General features: G+C 38.8%; 1 protein-coding gene across 1 annotated transcript in view; it reads right to left on the bottom strand.

Moving 5' to 3' along the window:
• Positions 1 to 17,833, bottom strand: part of MYO10 (myosin X) — a 147,227-nt gene that overhangs the window by 52,384 nt on the left and 77,010 nt on the right. Inside the window, exons 6-19 of the mRNA XM_054381938.1 lie at positions 17,623 to 17,747; positions 16,733 to 16,746; positions 16,522 to 16,606; positions 15,738 to 15,841; positions 14,135 to 14,264; positions 13,518 to 13,636; positions 11,799 to 11,945; positions 11,520 to 11,620; positions 11,223 to 11,289; positions 10,482 to 10,574; positions 9,655 to 9,723; positions 9,393 to 9,475; positions 7,905 to 8,013; positions 4,780 to 4,860 (exon numbers count right to left, since the gene is read on the bottom strand). Of these exons, the coding sequence (XP_054237913.1) occupies positions 4,780 to 4,860; positions 7,905 to 8,013; positions 9,393 to 9,475; positions 9,655 to 9,723; positions 10,482 to 10,574; positions 11,223 to 11,289; positions 11,520 to 11,620; positions 11,799 to 11,945; positions 13,518 to 13,636; positions 14,135 to 14,264; positions 15,738 to 15,841; positions 16,522 to 16,606; positions 16,733 to 16,746; positions 17,623 to 17,747 (1,327 nt within the window). The remainder of the gene's footprint in view (positions 1 to 4,779; positions 4,861 to 7,904; positions 8,014 to 9,392; positions 9,476 to 9,654; positions 9,724 to 10,481; positions 10,575 to 11,222; positions 11,290 to 11,519; positions 11,621 to 11,798; positions 11,946 to 13,517; positions 13,637 to 14,134; positions 14,265 to 15,737; positions 15,842 to 16,521; positions 16,607 to 16,732; positions 16,747 to 17,622; positions 17,748 to 17,833) is intronic.

Genomic DNA, 17,833 nt, shown 5'->3' with positions numbered 1-17,833 from the left:
CACTCTCACTGTCCTTATCTGTATTTCTGAGAAAAACCCTCTCTATAAGGCAAACTCAGTAATTCATAGTCCTATCTCAATATGACAATACTGCAATTCCAGATTGACAACTAGTTCACATACAGTGTTCCCTGAACTTGTACCTGTTCCATACCCTGCAAACAATCATCCTCACAGACCAGGCCAAGCTGTTCTCTCATTGTTACTGTGTACCATGCTCCTCAGCTATACTTCTAACTGGTGTTTAGGTTGGTATCATGCTATATTTAACATTTCTAATGATTCTGAGCTACTTTATGCACACAAATTTAATTCAGACGCCAAGCAAAGTATGTTTGCATCTTATTTCATATCAGGGGACATAACGCTTGCTCTTCCGGGATGTCTCATGGCTATTAATGACCTGTGCCCCAAAGCACACTGCAGCTGCCAATAGCCATACCTTGATCCCTTAAATGGCTCTGGCCTCAGAAGCTATATTAGCAATCTTATTGCCTTAATAGCAATTTTCCCAAAATGAATACGGAGCACGATAGGATTCCTAAGCAGCAGCAAGCCTCACAGAATTTATTACAGACCTTTTTCTACCAGTCTTTGTTTGAATTGCAAAGTTATTACTAGTCTCACTTTTCTGTCGTTCCCTGTAGCCTCTACCCTGCAGTAAGTTTACAATATAGGTTCAATTTTGTCTCATTTCCTTACCTTACCTAATGAAATTTAAAGATGAGAAAATTAATATAAAAAGCATGCAGAGAAACATAGTTGCCCCTTCAGAGCTCACAAGCTCCTGTGAAGGCAGCCTTTATCTTGCCAGCAGCAAGACCATCATTACAACAAAAGAGAATGAGACAGACAACAAATGAGCAGGCAAAAAAAGAGTGACATTCCTGCTACATCAAATATTTCACATCAGCTCTAATGAAGCCACTATTTTGCCCATCAGGACCACATTGGACTTAGATTTGTAACTCAAGAGAAGTGGCTGCACCCACTTATCTAAGTGCATGAGATAACAGGTACATCTGAACCTGCCCAGAACTGGGAATTACAGAAGCAAGCTGTAATAATGAGTTTTAAGAGACCAGCAGAGCAGAAGGCATGCAGATGCTGGAGGTGGGTGCCACTTGCAAAAAGTATGATAATATATTTTCTGAAGAAAATTCCTAAATAGAGAACTTGAGCCACTCTGCCTGAGGCTGGCTGGCTCCTCCTGACCAAGAGGAGAATTCTGCTTCTGAAACAGCTGGCATAGGAAATTCGGATCTTGTATTTACACCCTGAACTATCTTCTGAGCAGCACCAAGGCTTAGCAACTGTATTAATAGAATCAAGCTGAAAGAAACATTCAGCTCATGGCTAGCCTGTTTTAAAGAGACAGGCTGTTTTGCTGCATTTGGGTGGGGGTTTTGTTGGGTTTGGTTGTTTTCTCTTTGGGCGGGAGGTGGTGTTTGTTGTTGTTTGGGGTTTTGTATCATTGTTGGGTTTTGTTTGTTGGTTTGTTTGTTTCTTTGTTTAATTTCGAATGCACAAAAAAGCATAGATGGAGATCAGAAAAGGTAAGGTCTCAGAGAAGAATCATTACCGAATAGAACAGGAGGCAGGAAAAGAAACATGAGATTAAGAAACAGAGAAAGGTGTGTCAAAGTTCAAAAGGATTAAATGATTTGCAGTTTTGCAAGCTGCACTGAAGATAAGGAGAGCTGTGGAGAAAGACCCTTCATTAGCAGAAAATACTCGTTAAGCATATCAAGTGGGAAATTTTCCACTTTATGGCTAGTTCAGAACGGACTGAAAACTGTGAAAACAGATACACTGATTGTTCAGGGGTTTCCCAAAGATTAATAGGTCCTCTCTTATGTCTGAGGCCTGCTTGCTGAAATGTCTTGTGACAAAAGGCCATGCACCCTGTGTGCTCCCCTTAGGAAAAAGGGGAGTGTAAATCCTGCTTTGATATGTAAATGTTCAGTGGTTTACTGCATATGCTAAATTGGTTTTGCTTTCCACTGTCACATGATCAAAAAATTATTTTTTAAACAACCAAAACCATCAAATAATTACTATAAATTATCACATCTCTTATGTAAAACGAATGTATTTTAATATCTAGAAGAACAGAAGAAGCACTGTCGGCTGCACATTCTGCTTCTGAATTTGTCATCCATCTGCTCAACCTCATTCACCTACAAAATTCAAACATATTTCCAGTGTAAAATAGGGTCCTGAGCACCACCAGCTCCTACCCATCAGAGTTACAAAGGATGCTCACCAACAGGTGTGTCATATATTCTTACACAACCCAGGGAGCAACAGGCAGCTTGAGGGCTTTGCTCCTCTGGTCCTCCTTCAGCTCTCTCCTTGCTGAGCCTCTCTGGGTCCAGCTCACCTTCAACACTACGTATTATAAAAAATCAATTAAAACACCTCTCTTTTACACAATTTGTTATTTGCAAGCACAGTTTCAGTAGTTTTGGAAGAGTGACATTTTAATATTCCATCTCACCATCACTGTGAGTAAAAACTATGGACTGAAAACACAGAGCAATTGCTCAGTCAGAAGACTTATACTTTCTCTCAGTCCCAGTTTCTCCATTTCAGTGGCTTGACTATTTCAGCAGTTATGTTTCTAGTCATCCCTGGTAGTCCATGCACAGCTAACTTGTCTCTAAGCTGTGCTGGCTTGGAGCTATGCCAACTGACTCACCTTCATCTGTCTAACTGAAAAGACACAACAAGTTTTATGACAGGATAAACTATGAAATGTTTAACACGATGTGCAGCCACAGAATCCTTTTGACATACAGAGGAGTCAAATGCCATTCATGGGCCTGGCTCTGTACCTGCACAGAAGCAACAGCAACAATGTTGTAAGAATAGCACCAAAGATCACTGCGTCACGGAGGGGAACAAAAAGCAGGGCACATCAGACAAAGCTTAAATCAGTGAATCTCTAAAATGTATTTTTAGAACACTTCCTTGAGTGAAAAGTGCCACTGACAAGTATTATATATGGCTTTTCTTCTCATTTTCCATCAAGCCTTCTACTGAGTAAGTTACACCAGCCAAACTGCGTGACCCTTTTCTCTATTCTTGGTCTTCAAATATGATTTCTTATTTGCTAAAGCCATTGAATCAAGTTAAATTTGCAACCAAATTAAGGCAACTAGAAACCAATGACAAACATTTCAATGTAAAATTTCAGTGACTTTTTAACATACTTTGAAAAAGATTGTTACATGATTTCCCAATCTGTTCCTGCATGCACTCCTGCAACTAGATGTGGTTTCCCAAGATTGAGGCTGTCTCAAGCTCCTTCTGCTTGCACAGCTGCTAATTCTGCAAGATCTTTGGTTTAATGATAGTAAAATATATGCAGAGATACAGTAGCATATGCCAAATTTGTCAGGGATGAAGCATTCTAGTGGGAAGACTAGTAGAGCCACAAGTGCTTTCCTTGCTATTGAAATACAACAAGGGCCTGGTTCTTGCATTGATCATAGCAAATCCTTCTGACTTTAGCACTGTGGAGATAATCCTTACAGATGAAAAAGGACAAATGAGGAGAAATCTTACATTCCAGTTTCAGCATGTGGGCTTTATAAGAGTGATGGAGCTTCCAGGCAGAAATGGGAGCAGAGAACAAACCAAGTTTTTCAAAACTGCTGTCCTTCAGTGATCAGTGGGTTTGCTGCTCACAGGCTCATGGACCCCAGGTGCCAGCCAAGGCGCTTCCATCCATGTAGGTCTGACTACCTGGTAGCTGCACATCTTAGAGGATCAAACACTTCAGGATACAGAAAGCAGGTCTTACCCGCTTCCAGGCTGTTTCCTCTTGCTAAGGTGCCCACACTTTGCATGCTACACCACACATCACAAGTACCAGTGCAACAACAGAGCCAACAGTGAAAAAAAGCATGCACAACTGAGGATGTACAATAAACTGCACATCTGCCAGGTTTGATGTCCTGAATAATCAGATATCCCAGAAAACATGCAAAACTGGATTTATAGGAAACTCACCTATTTCTAAGTTGCTGTGTAAAAACCATAAACCAGATTCATTAGCACCTCTGTCTTATGCATTTTTCACCATAACCAGATCATACCTGAATAATGGTCTATAAAACCAAAACCAGATGCAACAAACTCAGAATATTAACTGCTGTAATTACTATACCATTACTGCTTCATTTCTAGAGAACCCTCCAACATGCCTAAATGAGTCTTGACATTGCTTTTTATTATCTGTGACTCAAAAGACAAATTGACACAGTCAGCCTTAGTTTCCAAGTTTGTTTTAAAAATAATTCTGTAACAGAATTGAACAACCACTATGAAGACACTTTAAATTGTACTTGAATTGAAAGACTAAGAGTCTGATGACAAGAGAGTAAGTCATTCACATCAGTTTTGCTATATGTACCACCATTCACTGCCTCCAGCAATTTAAACCAAACTTTTCAATTTTGACATTTCTTTCCTAAAAAGACTCTCACAGAGTTGTCAAATGTGCAGTGCAACCTTCTGCCTTCTTTTTATAACCATCCTTAAAGCAAGTCATTTATCAAAGTTGGGAGCAATGACTATTAAGGGTGCCCAAAGACGTGGCCGACATGTAAAGGGAAAATCAAAAGCCTTTCCTAATGCCTTCACCTTCTGAAGCCCTTTACAAAGTCAGTGAGGAATGCTAACCTCTGCTTCACACACTGCTAAATAACCAGACAAGCAGTGAAAGATTAGGCTTGAGACATATATGAAAGATAAGGGTAATGTAAATCTTACCTTCTGCACATTTGGTTTGATGCACCGAACAAAGAAAGGATTTGAAGAACTCAGTGTTGCCATTAAGGAATGAAGTGATTCCTAAAACACAGAGCAAAAGAAGATGGCACTTCACAAGCTGACTTTCTGTACAAATAACAAAACCCAGCAAAAACTCTTGCAGCTTAGCACTGCACACAACATCTAACTGCAACATCTAGTGGTACACACCAGAAATTACTGCACCATCTAAGCTCTTGCTCTGAAACATCCAGAATAATAGATGCATGTCTGTTTCTTCCACCAACCTTTCTGATCAAAACTGTCGTCACCATTTTACGGTGAAGAACATATACATTTGATATGAAGAAAACTTCATAAGGAAACACCAAAACTTGAGCAAGGCAAAAGGAAGACTAAGGGTTCTAAAGTGAAACTGAAATACCCACAAAATCAAACTCCCCCTTTTTATTTCAACTACCCTATACCCACTCATTTTTCCATTTTCCCCTGTATCAGCAGCACAGGGAGTTCCTCTCTCCGGTGCAGCCTCAACCTTACTTAATAAAAGTGCTCTCTGATAATAAATGTAAGTCAGGAGGACAGAAAAAATATCAAAAATTTCTGAAAACTGAGTTACTTTACAATACAGCAGACACTGTTTTATCTCTACTAGATTATAAAACACTTCTCCTGAAATTAAACAGAAATTGAGTAAAGAACAGTGGTAAAGAAAACATGTTATTGAAAGGCAATGCACTAAGCAGACAGTTTCACAGTAATTTCATGTGATAGTTAATTCCATCTAACAATAAAAAGATTATAAGGTTCAGCTAAGTAAAATATAGCAGAAAACACGTTTTTTTTCTAGTTTTAGAACTCTGAATGACCCAATACAAATTAGACCATCAGTTGTCTGAACCTCAACCTGGAGATAAAAATCACAAAAACCCCTCAGCCCTTTTATGATTATTACCTTAATTACACATCCACACCTTTCCTGCCTCAGTCGTCATTCTGTATCTTATTCAAACTTGCCTCATTCTGTATCATTAAATATGATAAACCATTTTAAACTGAAGTCTTGCATTTACTTGGCAGAGATACTAATGAATGTATAGAAGAACCTAGGCTCTGAAGAGCTCAGAAGACTAGCAATGATAATGCTTCACTTCTCAAAGAGTGCCAGGCAGTGGAGAGGCTACAGAGCAGGCTGCTAAGAAGACAGAAAATTCACTTTTTAAAGGAGCAACACCATGTGCCCTGCCTTATATTTTGGAGTGAAACTGCCAATGGCACAATGTTACAACAAATTCTTGCTCTAATCTGCAAAACAAGGACTTTCTTGATGATTAAACATGACGTGATAAAGACAACAGGCAGAGTTGTGGCTGTATACAAGAGCTGGTACGGAGCAAAAGGAGCAAATGCTGAAGTGATTTGGAGCATAAATGACAGTTCATTTGCCTTTGCCAGCCTACAGTCCAGGAGTCTGGGGGCAGCAAACAATAAACATCCAGAAGATAAAAAGACAAATATTTTTCTGTAAAGACAAATATTTACAGCTTCAAAAAGTAAAGGCTTCATCTAGAGTAAACCTGTGTGAGCATTACACTATTTATGGACAAATAAGCCATTTCTCTCAATGCAGGCTACTACCAGAAAAGTTGGCCAGTCTGAACAGAAATAATGTAACCCATAATTATTAATATTAAATAATTTAACCATTCACATTTATCTGTGGTACAGATGGCCAGATTCTGCACTGTGCTGCATGCCTCTAAGTCATTGTCAGGCTATGAGCTAACCTCCAGTTTGCCCTGCAATAGTCTGAACAGCAATAGGCTGAAACAGATGGTATCTAACCTCAGCTATTCTGTGCACCCCCAGGCCCACATTAGGCAGGCTGTCAAATGAAAATAAGGGTTAGTCAACTTATCATGAGACTAAAACTGTGAAGGCAAAGTTCATCGTTTGAAATGAGATGGACTAATTCCTGGAAGCCTTTAAAACATGGAAAAAAACCCCAACCTAACCCACTCTTTGGTGATGGCATGATGTGAAGGTCAATTCGTTGCAAAGCAGACCAGCTATTTAATAGTCCATTACTGCAGCTTTAAATAAGAGGCAACAATGTTTGGATTTAATGTTTTACCACACTTTGTTGTCCAGGGGCTCTTACAGAGAAGAGGAGGAACTCTACATTGTGTTCTGCCTTGCAAAGTGGGAGTAAAAATATGGTGAAATTTTATACAGTAACATCTTAAAATGTCTGCTTTGCACAGGTACAAATGACTACATGGAAACAATACCCTCTGCTATCCTAGAGAGTTAGTAAATATCACCTCACCATAAGAAGTAGGTATTGCCTGAGACAAGAGATGATAGCACAAAAGCAAGCTGTCCAGGGAATATAACATTAGCATTGTTTAATAAAAAACATAGTGTGTGCCCCAGCATACACTCCTTGCTGTTCTTTCCAACACTTAGCAATAGTCTATTATGATGAAATCTGCCCTCAAGGGGTTTGAGTCTGCTCCTTTTTAAAAAAAAAAAAAAAAAAGTGAGTGAACACTGCAAACATATATTAACGCAAACATAATGAAAGACAACTAATCCAGACTTGTATTCCAACAATTTAGTGAAGGGCTTGTGCCAATTTTTCTCTTTTAAATAATTTGCAGATAGACTTTATGCTAGATTTCTGTACAGTGGCATACTTGAAGGGAGGGCTATAAAGCTTCATAAAAAGGTGTTTATTAAAAATGCTTTCCAAACTTTTAGTTAAAAAGCAAGGCAACACCTTAATGAAGTATTTATTCAGTACTTATTTTTCTCAGCATACAAGCACTGCTGTAAGGCTTTGTGTGATTTTCTGGTTGGTTTTAGATTAGAGAGAACAATCAGGATGAGAAAGACCAACTTCATATATGAGCTTTAAAATCAGCACAAATAAGCAAGTGGAAAGCAACTGCAGATGGTGTGATGTGGAAGATAGTGTCTGCTTGAAGCTAGAGACTATAGCCTATTGGTTAATAAAGTGCAGTTTCATAGAAGAGACAGCAATGCTGAAGTTTTCTTTATTTTAACCTATAATTGTTCTTTACCAAACAGGTTTTATTTAACAGAGATGACACATAACTAACCTTGAACTGCAGACTGACAGTGGGTTTTCGGTGCTTGCTTCCACATTTAAGAGTGTCTTGGTTGTTGCGACTTGAAACATGTTCAAATAGATCATAGATGAAATCAAGACTGAAATGGGAAAGAAAAAGAACACCTCTAAAATATATTTTAACAGACTATGAGGTTTGTCACCACAGAACACAAAGAATACACTGGATCTTAGAAAGCAGCTACTCCATCCAGAAAAAGGTTATTGATTTTATTCACGATCTTTAATAAGCAGTAGATTTTGCCTTTGCAGACTTTAATGCAGGGCAGAAGAAAAACACCAAAGCAAAGCAAAACATAACAAGGAGTTTCTTCTCTGCTTCCAACACACGGATAAGGAAAGAAAGCGTGAAGTCCTAGAGTAGTCCTTACTGCATTTTATTCCACTCATTCAACCAAAACTCCAGCTGACTGTAATAGCAACTGTACCTGAATAAAGACTAAAAACCAAGACTTCCAGCCTATTTGGGACCATAACATGAAATAACCACCCACATGAACCATGCTTTCAGATACCAGCTGCGTATGATGTTTTCTGCTCTGTCAGTTGGGTATCTTCCATGTACCACTTCTACAGAAATACAGACCTTTTAACTTGAGTTCTAGACAGATGCTGGGACAAGAGCAAAACCAGGCCCAGCAGCTTTAACTTTTTAATTGACAGATGTTATGTCAGATATGTCATGAAACCAGAACAAACAACATAGAGAGGGAAATGCCTTTTAACAGTTTCCACTGCACAGAAGGGCTTAAGGGATTTACAAACAAACAACTTGCATGGAAAAGCAGGATGAGTGGAGAGCAGCAGCTGAGACAGCAACACCAGGGCTCAGCTTTCTCCTCTTCTGTCACCCTTCTGCGTCTCCTGGAGTCTTAACCATATGTTTACAGAAAGGGACATGGTACCTACTACTGAGACCTTACACAGCAGAACGACAGGAAGCGTGTAGGTACCAAAGGCATCCAAGCTTAGACTTGCAGTAACCTAAATCTTTACAGAAATTCTCCCTTTGAAGCAATGACCATATGACAGTTTTCACTGTGGTAGGTCCCTCACATTAAACTCTCAACCAAATTAGCGAATGCTAGAAATAAAAACAAATTAAACTGTATGTGAAGCAAAAAAATCACACAAGCATGCTGCCTACAAGACACCCCCGAAACAGTTAAAAACCATCTCTAGCTTTCATCATCCTTACTCACCACTGAACAGCAACTGAGCTCTCTAGCAAAACTGTGGACTGAGCAGGGATGAGGTATGCTACAATGAGGGGAAAGCCAACTTTGTCAGAAGTGATTACAGTCAGACCTGCTTACAGGCACCTCTGATATTTCTTCTGTATTTCAACTCTATCAAGGTTTGATGCTACAAAAAAATCTAACATATTCAATCCCTGGCAGAATTAGGTGATATAATACCCCTTAACATTATACCCTGAACAAAAATCATAGCAATGTACCTGCTTTCACGTAACAAATTCAGGAGATCATCTCTGAATGTATCTCTGTTCTTCTCCAAAATCCCCCTGACATCATACTGGACCTAGAAGGAAAGAAAACTGATTCAAACACCAAGTCAAGCAGTCAGGCAGCTCTCACAAGAGCAGTACTGTAAAAAGCGTGAGGGAACAGAGTGTTTTAGCTAATTTTGAGCAGCCTCAAGGTAAAATTAAGCTAATGAAAACTCCGTTTGGAATAATTTCAGCAAATAAAGAAAATTACCTCCCCAGCGTAGTGCTTCACTCCGAAGTTGTGAACAGCAACTCTTGGTTTTACATAAAAAGGGTTGTTCTAATTGGGGGAGAAAGAAAAGATAAAAATATGGGGTGGAGGGGAAATGGATGGATGATGACAGTCAGGGACTGGAATGATACAAAGGGTCACATTATCCTCTCTACCCAGATCTAAACAAACCATTGTCTTCCAGTGACCTCCCCAGAGGATTAGCACTCCAAAAGCAAATAACGAACTTATAATGATAATAGGATTTGTCAGTCTGGGCTGCTTCAAATACAGTAATAACAGATTTATAGTATATAAAAAGGCATTATACTAAACCTGAGCCCCATCTGGTAGAACCATCTATATAAGGCACTGTGAAAAAGAAGGCTCTGTCTTAAACTGGTAGTTACGAAAATTCATGGATATGCTTGTGTCCCACAAATTCTCAAAAATAATTCTAGGACCAAAACTAAAATTATCAATGATCAGGACAGGAAGCTGCTACCTTTCAGTAAATTAAATCCAGGTGAATACTTCACTAAATTAAGGAAAACTGAACATCAAAATAATTGGAGCTACTGCAGGCTGTCTGAGCTTTAAGAGCAGAATTTGGTTTATTCACCAATATGGAAACATTTGTGAGAAAGATACATTCTTCCAGATAACTGACTCAGTCTTGACAGCAAATGATGTGGATTGCTATGAAAGTAGGATTATGTCCAAAACAGCCTCTACAAATGCACCCATATATATGAACCATGAATTTCTAAAGAAGCTAAGAGACCTTCCATAACTTGCACAGAAAACATGAGCAAAGCATCACATACAGCATGCTGGGCATTCAACTTCTCCAGCAAAGTGGAGTCCGTAGCCTGAGGAAAGTGACTCTCTTCATTGATGAGTGCCAGCAGCCCCAGTTTCTAGAACAGCAAGAAGAGACAAAAAATTAATTTCTGCACAGATGGTTGCAGGTGTCCCCAGTTCAGAAAAATCATCAAGTTCTCGATGTTGTTTTGTGTCGAGGCATGAAACCACCCATACATGACTAAAATCTCACCTTCATAGAGAAATGCAGTCCTGTTTTTCTGACAACACTTCTTTTGAAGCATACAACATATGATACATGGCCAAAATAAAATAAAAAATACCAGAAGAAGCAAGTTTTCAGGTACATACAATGACATTACCACAAAATGTATCCCCCATCTTCCAAGATCTCAGTTTAAGTGACTCCTGATCATTGGAGGAGTTTGTATACACAGCCTTTCAAAAATTTTTCATGCATAAAATGATCTACTTAGTTGATCTTACTTTAGCACCCACAGTTTGAATCATCTCCAGATATGGCTTTTATTTATAATCATACACTGTTAGAAGTTGCTACAATAAAAGACACATGTATTGATTTTATAATCTATAATCCATGCATAGAAATAATCTGATTAAAAGTTCATTATTAAAACACCCAAGATCCACCAGTCTACTTGGTTGTTCTTTTTGTTGGTGATTAAAGACATATCTCAGAACAAAAAAGTAGAAACAGGTATCAATATCAAATACTTTATTACCTTTTCAATAAGATCCAAGCACTCTCCATTGTCTTTCCAGTCAATATCTTCCCAAATTAGTCCTTCCCTAAGGAAAATAAGGAATGCCTTTTTATTGACAACACCATCAAAATTATTTCAAGTATAGAAACAGGAGGAGCTGGTACATTTATCTTGCAAGTAACAGGAAGATCAACTTGCTTTCAAAAAATACAGATCCTGACAGATTTTTGAAGGAAGCTAAGGTAGCTGGCAACACATATTTCAAGTGAATACTGATATTTTCAAAATTCTTTCAAATTCCATTTTATCTCTTACCTGCTATACTCCAGTTGCTCCAAGGAAAAGATGTGCTTGTTGAAATATTCCTGCAGCTTTTCATTTGCATAGTTAATATTGAACTGCTCAAAACGATTTACCTAAAGGGACAAGAAATTAAAAAAAAATGTGTATACTCCAAGTATTTTTCTTTGCAAAGAAGGAACTGGTTTAAGTCATAACATGTTTAATAACCAAATTTCAGTGAAGATCAAAAAAGATATGTACCAGGAAGCATAAATATCATACAATCTATTTGAACAAACTTTTGAAACTTACATCAAAGTTTTCAAATCCAAATATGTCCAAAATTCCAATGGACTTGAAGTCCTCCTTGCTCTTGATCCTGCTGTTGATTTTCTTAATGACCCAAGCAAAACACTGAGAATAAAGTGCCATAGCCATAGAATCTCTGCTGTCTATTGCCTGTGTTAAAGTAGGAATAAACAACACATCAATCACCACTAATACTGATAACTTAATAGATTTTGCTGGTCGATGTCCTTAGCACAGCATAAAGCAATGCATAATGAAGTTCAACAAGGCCAAGTGCAAGGTCCTGCAACTGTGTCTGGACAATTCCAAGCACAAATATAGGCTGGGCAAGGAACATCTTGAGAGAAGCCTTGAGGAGAAGGACTTGGGTGTATCAGTTGCAAAAAACTCAACATTAGCCAGCAATATGTGCCTGCAGCCCAGAAAGCCAACTAAATCCTGGGCTCCATCAAAAGAAGTGTGACCAGCAGGACAAGTGAGATGACTCTCCCCTTCTACTCTGCTCTCATGAGACCCCAACAGCAGTACTGTGTCAAGTGCTGGCTACCCCAGCATGAGGGACATAGAACTGCTGGAGTGGGCCCAGAGGGCCATGAAGATGATGAGAGGGTTGGAGCACCTCCCTGTGGGGATAGGCTGCAAGAGCTGGCACCGTTCAGCCTGGAGAAGAGAAGGCTCCGGGGAGATCTTATTGTGGTCTTCCAGTACCTGAAGGGGTCCTACAAGAAAGCTGGGGAGCTTGTAGTGATAGGACGAGGGGGAATGGCTTTAATTTGGAAGAGAGTAGATTTAGAGTGGGTATTAGGAAGAAATTCTTTACAGTATGGGCAGTGAGACACTGGAACAGGTTGCCCAGGGAAGTTGTGGAAGCCTCCTCCCCAGAAGTGTTCAACGCCAAGGTGGACAGGGCCTTGAGCAACATGGTCTAGTTGAAGGTGTCCCTGTCTATGTCAGGGGGATTGAACCATGATGTCTTTAAAGTCCCTTCCAACCCAAACCATTCTGTGAATCTGAATACAAGCAGGTTTGGATTCCTATGTACCTTGGCAGTAATTGTATTAACACTTACAGAGCATACAACAGCTCCACACCTAAGTGGATTTAAAATCATAATCATAGAATCATTTTGATTAGAAAAAGCCTTTAGGATCAAGTCCAACCATCATGTACTCTACCATGTCTGGTGTTAAACCAGACCTTAAGCACCACACCTATTCGTATTTTAAACACCTCCAGAAAGGGGGATTCATCCTTAAAGAGCCTGCTGCAGTGTTTGAGAACACTTTCAGTGAAGAAGTTTCTTCTTATATCCAAACCAAACCTCTCCTGGTGTAACTTGAAGCTATTCTCTCTCATCCTATCACTTGTTACTAGGGAGAAGAGACCGACACCCTCCTCACTACAACCTCCTCTTATGTTACTACATTTCAAGGACAAAGTATTCAAATAATAGGAAATGATAAACTTAAGGCATGGAGAAAGGAAAAAGAAGGTTAGGAAATAACATCTTAATTCACCCCTTTCTAGTGCTAAGTGTAATGTTATGTACACCTATTTCTAATCCCCTTCTCCAAAAAAAAAACAACATTTCTTCTAGAAGTTTTAAAAACCATACACCTCACACAAATGTCCATAATGACAAATATTAGCCTAAATTGATTAGAATTAAAGAAAAAAAAAATTAACAGACCCTAACAACATGTCAAAACTGAGATGCTTTACCTGTTGTATACTAAGAGGTGTTAGGATTTCTTCTCCCCTGAGTATCATTGATCTCTGTGTCAATGCTTCAGTTAGCTGTGCGGAGTCCAACCCCAGTAGTTCAGCAGATCTACCCAGAGCTGGCAGTTTAAAGAGACAAATACAAATATGCCCTTAAATATATAAAGTTATGAAACCAATTTCTATTATTGTTAGATGCTTCTAAAATGATGGGGATTAGAGACAAAAACACAACTAGAAACTCTGGGATATATTTTTGCTGCTTATAAAAAGCCACAGGTATCATAAATAGGCACAACTGAAGGAATTTAACAATAGAAATTAATCACCAGGAAGTCACAAATACTTATTTTCCCCTTAATGTTACATGTCAAGGATTCAAACAATCTGTTCAAACAATCTATTGCTTACACTAACATATTTTGCCAGATATACATAACAGCAATTCAGTCTTTGTTCACATGAATGCATTTCAGCTACTCTGATGATGAAGATAAAGAAAATGAGTGATTTTTTTTCTCACATGCAGTTTTACAATACTGTGATATAGAAACCAGTATTTAATGCTACTTTTTATTGCTGTATTTGAACAAACATTTAAAATACAGCCTTCTCACCTGTTTTAAAGGACACCTGAGCCCCACCAGCAGTGATGAACTCAACATTTCCTAGATGTAAAATTCCAGCCAACAGCCTCAAAATTTCTTGCACTTCCTCCTTGCTGAACTGCATAACTTCCATTGCAGTCTGGAATGAGATGTGAGCTTCTTCAGTAACATGCACACTGACTCAATAATGGAAATAAGGACAAACTGTGTTGTCAGGCCTTAGAAAAGCAAGTCAGGACTAACAAAGGGCTGGCAGGAGTTAATTCTTTTGGTTTCATCCAAAATCAAATATGCTGCAAGACACAACAAGGACATCTTGGTACCTATTACTATCACCCTGGTTTTAAGAGATCCCCTTTACTGCTGTAAGGAGGCCATAACTTGCTTTGAAATTCTTCACTGAAATTGTATAAATATTGAAATGCTCTACTGAGTTGTGCATTAGACACAATTTCACTAATTTGCATTAGTAACCAATAACCTCTGTTTTTACCAAATTTTGCCAATTAGAATTGTAGATAACAAGGCATGGGGGAGTAAGCACAGCAACACATAAAAGTTGCTAATCTGCTGTCTCAGCAATGGAGAATTCTGAGTAGGTCTTCTGCAGAATGCTCTGGGCAGACCATGAAGCCCAAACACGTATCTTACTACTGTGGTTTCACAGCAGAACTGTGCAAGAAAAACAGATCTATATAAAAATGCAATATGGCAATGAATCCACAACTAGAAGCAGAGAAGAGATAGTGGTCAAAGGTTTATTTTGTATAGAAGACCTTTCACAACAAGAACTGCAAGAAGGCATCAGCACTAGAAGTTTATTTACATGTTCATGATGCAGTTCCTCTCTGCCTGCTACAAGGAGTTTCACTTAAGTAACATTGCTGTGACTTAAATCATAACAGAAATAGGGAAAGGAGATGACTAGAAATAGGAAAAGAGGCAAGGGCAAACTGAGGGTGAACTGAGGAGTTTCTGCCCACCTCCTGCTCTGAGAATGCAGCCTGGCAGCCTCAGCCCCTGCTGCAAGGCTGCCCACACTGCAGGCTACAGCTAATAGGATTGGATGTAAGATATAAAGCCATTCAGAGGAAGACTCACCCAGGATGTGTTTTTTAATGTATGTTTAAATTTTCTTAAACTCTATTGTGCAAGCTACTTTATACAACTGGATTTCCCACTTACAACTTAAAGCCCAGGTACTTCACTCTACTTGTGCTGCACTACAGACTCTACCCAGTAGATGCTACATGAACTGGGAAAGGTTCAAGATGGAAAAAACAGTGGAAACAGACATAGGTGTAATACAAAAGCAGGTAAGGGCATAGACGTCTAAATGCCTTAGTATCTTCCCAAGTGATATTCTTTTAATTACAAATGCAATAATTTCACAAAATTATAGCACGCTCTGAAATGATACAGTAAAAATTAAATATTGGAGAGAAGGTAAAAATGTGCCCAAAATGACAGGCCCTGTCAGATTAGTGCCTCAATGTGAGAGCTGCATTTCCTGGTCAGCACAAGAAGGCTTTGTCCCCTGCTCCGTGAATGGACCCCAGGCATGTGATCCTCCAGCATTTTCAAAGCATAAAGAACAAGGGAAACAACTCACAATGACTTCCTTGAAAGAATCTTTGTCACTGATTGTCTTATCCACTATACATCCAGACTGATTCAGGTAGTGGTAGTTCTCCGGCACAGATAAGTAAAGAGCATCTAATAAGGAGAGAAAAGAGGACGAATGAAAGAAAAACAAAAAACAAACCCAAAAGCACTCCACAAATTACTATGTCAGAGTTAAATAATTCACAATTTATTTGCTCAGAAATTATGATGATGCACAAACCAGAGCTTTACAGTAAAATCAGCCGTGGGGGTTTATTTTGCTGCGTTTTGCTTTATTTAGCTGCACGATGGACTTAACTACACTTTTTAGCACACAAAGACAGCAGGCCCAAAGGGAGATGCTGAGACAGCTTTAAGCAATTCTACATGTATAAAACTGTAATTTCTTTTGTTCAGTGGATTTATTCTTTATGAGAGAGGATTACAGGAACCAGAATTATTTCTCTTTGTTCCTTTGGAATTACTCAGTACCAACAAAAATATTCAGCTTGAACAGAATGAGGCATATTTGTCCCAAAGTAATTTTCTCAGGGCCACAGCAGAAGCTGGGAGAAGAATTACTGGCAGCTCAGTGACATTCCTCAACTAAGCAGGTTGCTTTATCAAGTTGAGCTCAAATCCATACTCACTGAATTCCAGCTGAATAAATAACCTGTTTCACTGCTGTGGTTAGTGGGTATCTGCAGTTAAATTTTCCACTGCTGTTACCACAGCTGCTGACTGCTAGCAGAAACCCACTACAGTTGTGCGACTTATGCTTTGCCACTCACCTTTTTCTCTCTCTTCTATCCCTGCCAGCAGAGCATAGAATATATGATAATTTCTTTCCCCTGGGTTTTGTCTAACTACACGATTCTGTCAAAATAAAAAATAGTTTCCACTTAAGCAATCATTTTTAAGGAGAATTCTTTTTTATCCACAATTCCAATGAAAATATTAAATCAGGTAAAATTAACTGAGCAAAAGCAAACATCGACTTACTTTTTCCAATAAATCTATAATCAGGAGGAAAAACTTCAGTCAAGGAATAAAGTAAAAAGCAATTAAAGCACAAGCTATTTATAATTTTTGTTCTTTTACTTGAGACAATAAGGAAAAGCATTGTGGTCTTTTCTTGTAACATGTGCACTACTGCAACAAGATGAATAAAGTAACAATGATAATATCACAGCAGTTCTAATGACAGTATGTTCCCACACCACCTTCTCCTCCAACATATTAAAACCGGACTTGTCATGTTTAGGATTTTAAACAACATCTGCCTCCTTTACTTCTTCTTTTCCCTAGAGCCTGAAACAGCTTTAAGGATAAAATCTGTCCCACTGCAAAAGCAACTTATATTCAAAACACTAGATAGGATCCCCTCAGTATATTCCTCACCCCAGCACCTCTAGTGCTCTGGTAGAGCTGGCTCATAGTCCAATTTTGCCAAATGAATGACAAATCAAAGAATTTGACACACCCAGAATCTGCTTTTTCAAGTACTTTTTCGAAAAAGTAATAAGCTTATTTTTGGATATAATAAATGAGAGAAATAGCTGACAGTTGAAGTTATCCCCAGAAACTCAGGTTTTTAGCTCACTCCATAGGAACATGCACACAAGCCATGCCAGCAGTACCAATACAAAATCCTGGTCTTTCAAGAGCATACAAATCCTACCAGGACACAAATGTTTGCGTACATGTGCACAAACTGCAGAATTTTGTGTTACTTCTTCCCTTTCCCACTTATATTAGCTCAATTTAATTATGTATCTTTCAGGATGGAGTGAAAGGACAGACAAGGGTGAGCCACTTCTCTTTCAGCCCTCCACAGAGGAGGTATGTGGGGGCTGCCCCCAAAAAGGGGTAAAATCACCAAATGAGGATACAATCTAGAATTCTTCCTCCCTGAATGTTTCCTTTCTGACAGATGTTCAGCTGAATAAACTTCCCAAAGCGACTGGAGTTGTTGTTGTAAACAGTCTTTGCATTGCCAAAAGCTTCCATAATTGGGCTGTGAAAATACAAAACACCAACAAGAGTGTTAGCGGGTGACCAGCATGCCAACAGTTTTACATGGGACTGACAAAACAAACAGCA

This window comes from Indicator indicator, chromosome 6 (assembly GCF_027791375.1).
Source record: "Indicator indicator isolate 239-I01 chromosome 6, UM_Iind_1.1, whole genome shotgun sequence".
Taxonomy (NCBI): domain Eukaryota; kingdom Metazoa; phylum Chordata; class Aves; order Piciformes; family Indicatoridae; genus Indicator; species Indicator indicator.
The sequence above is the reverse complement of the archived record's forward strand: the minus strand, read 5'-3'. Positions and strand labels throughout refer to the sequence as shown.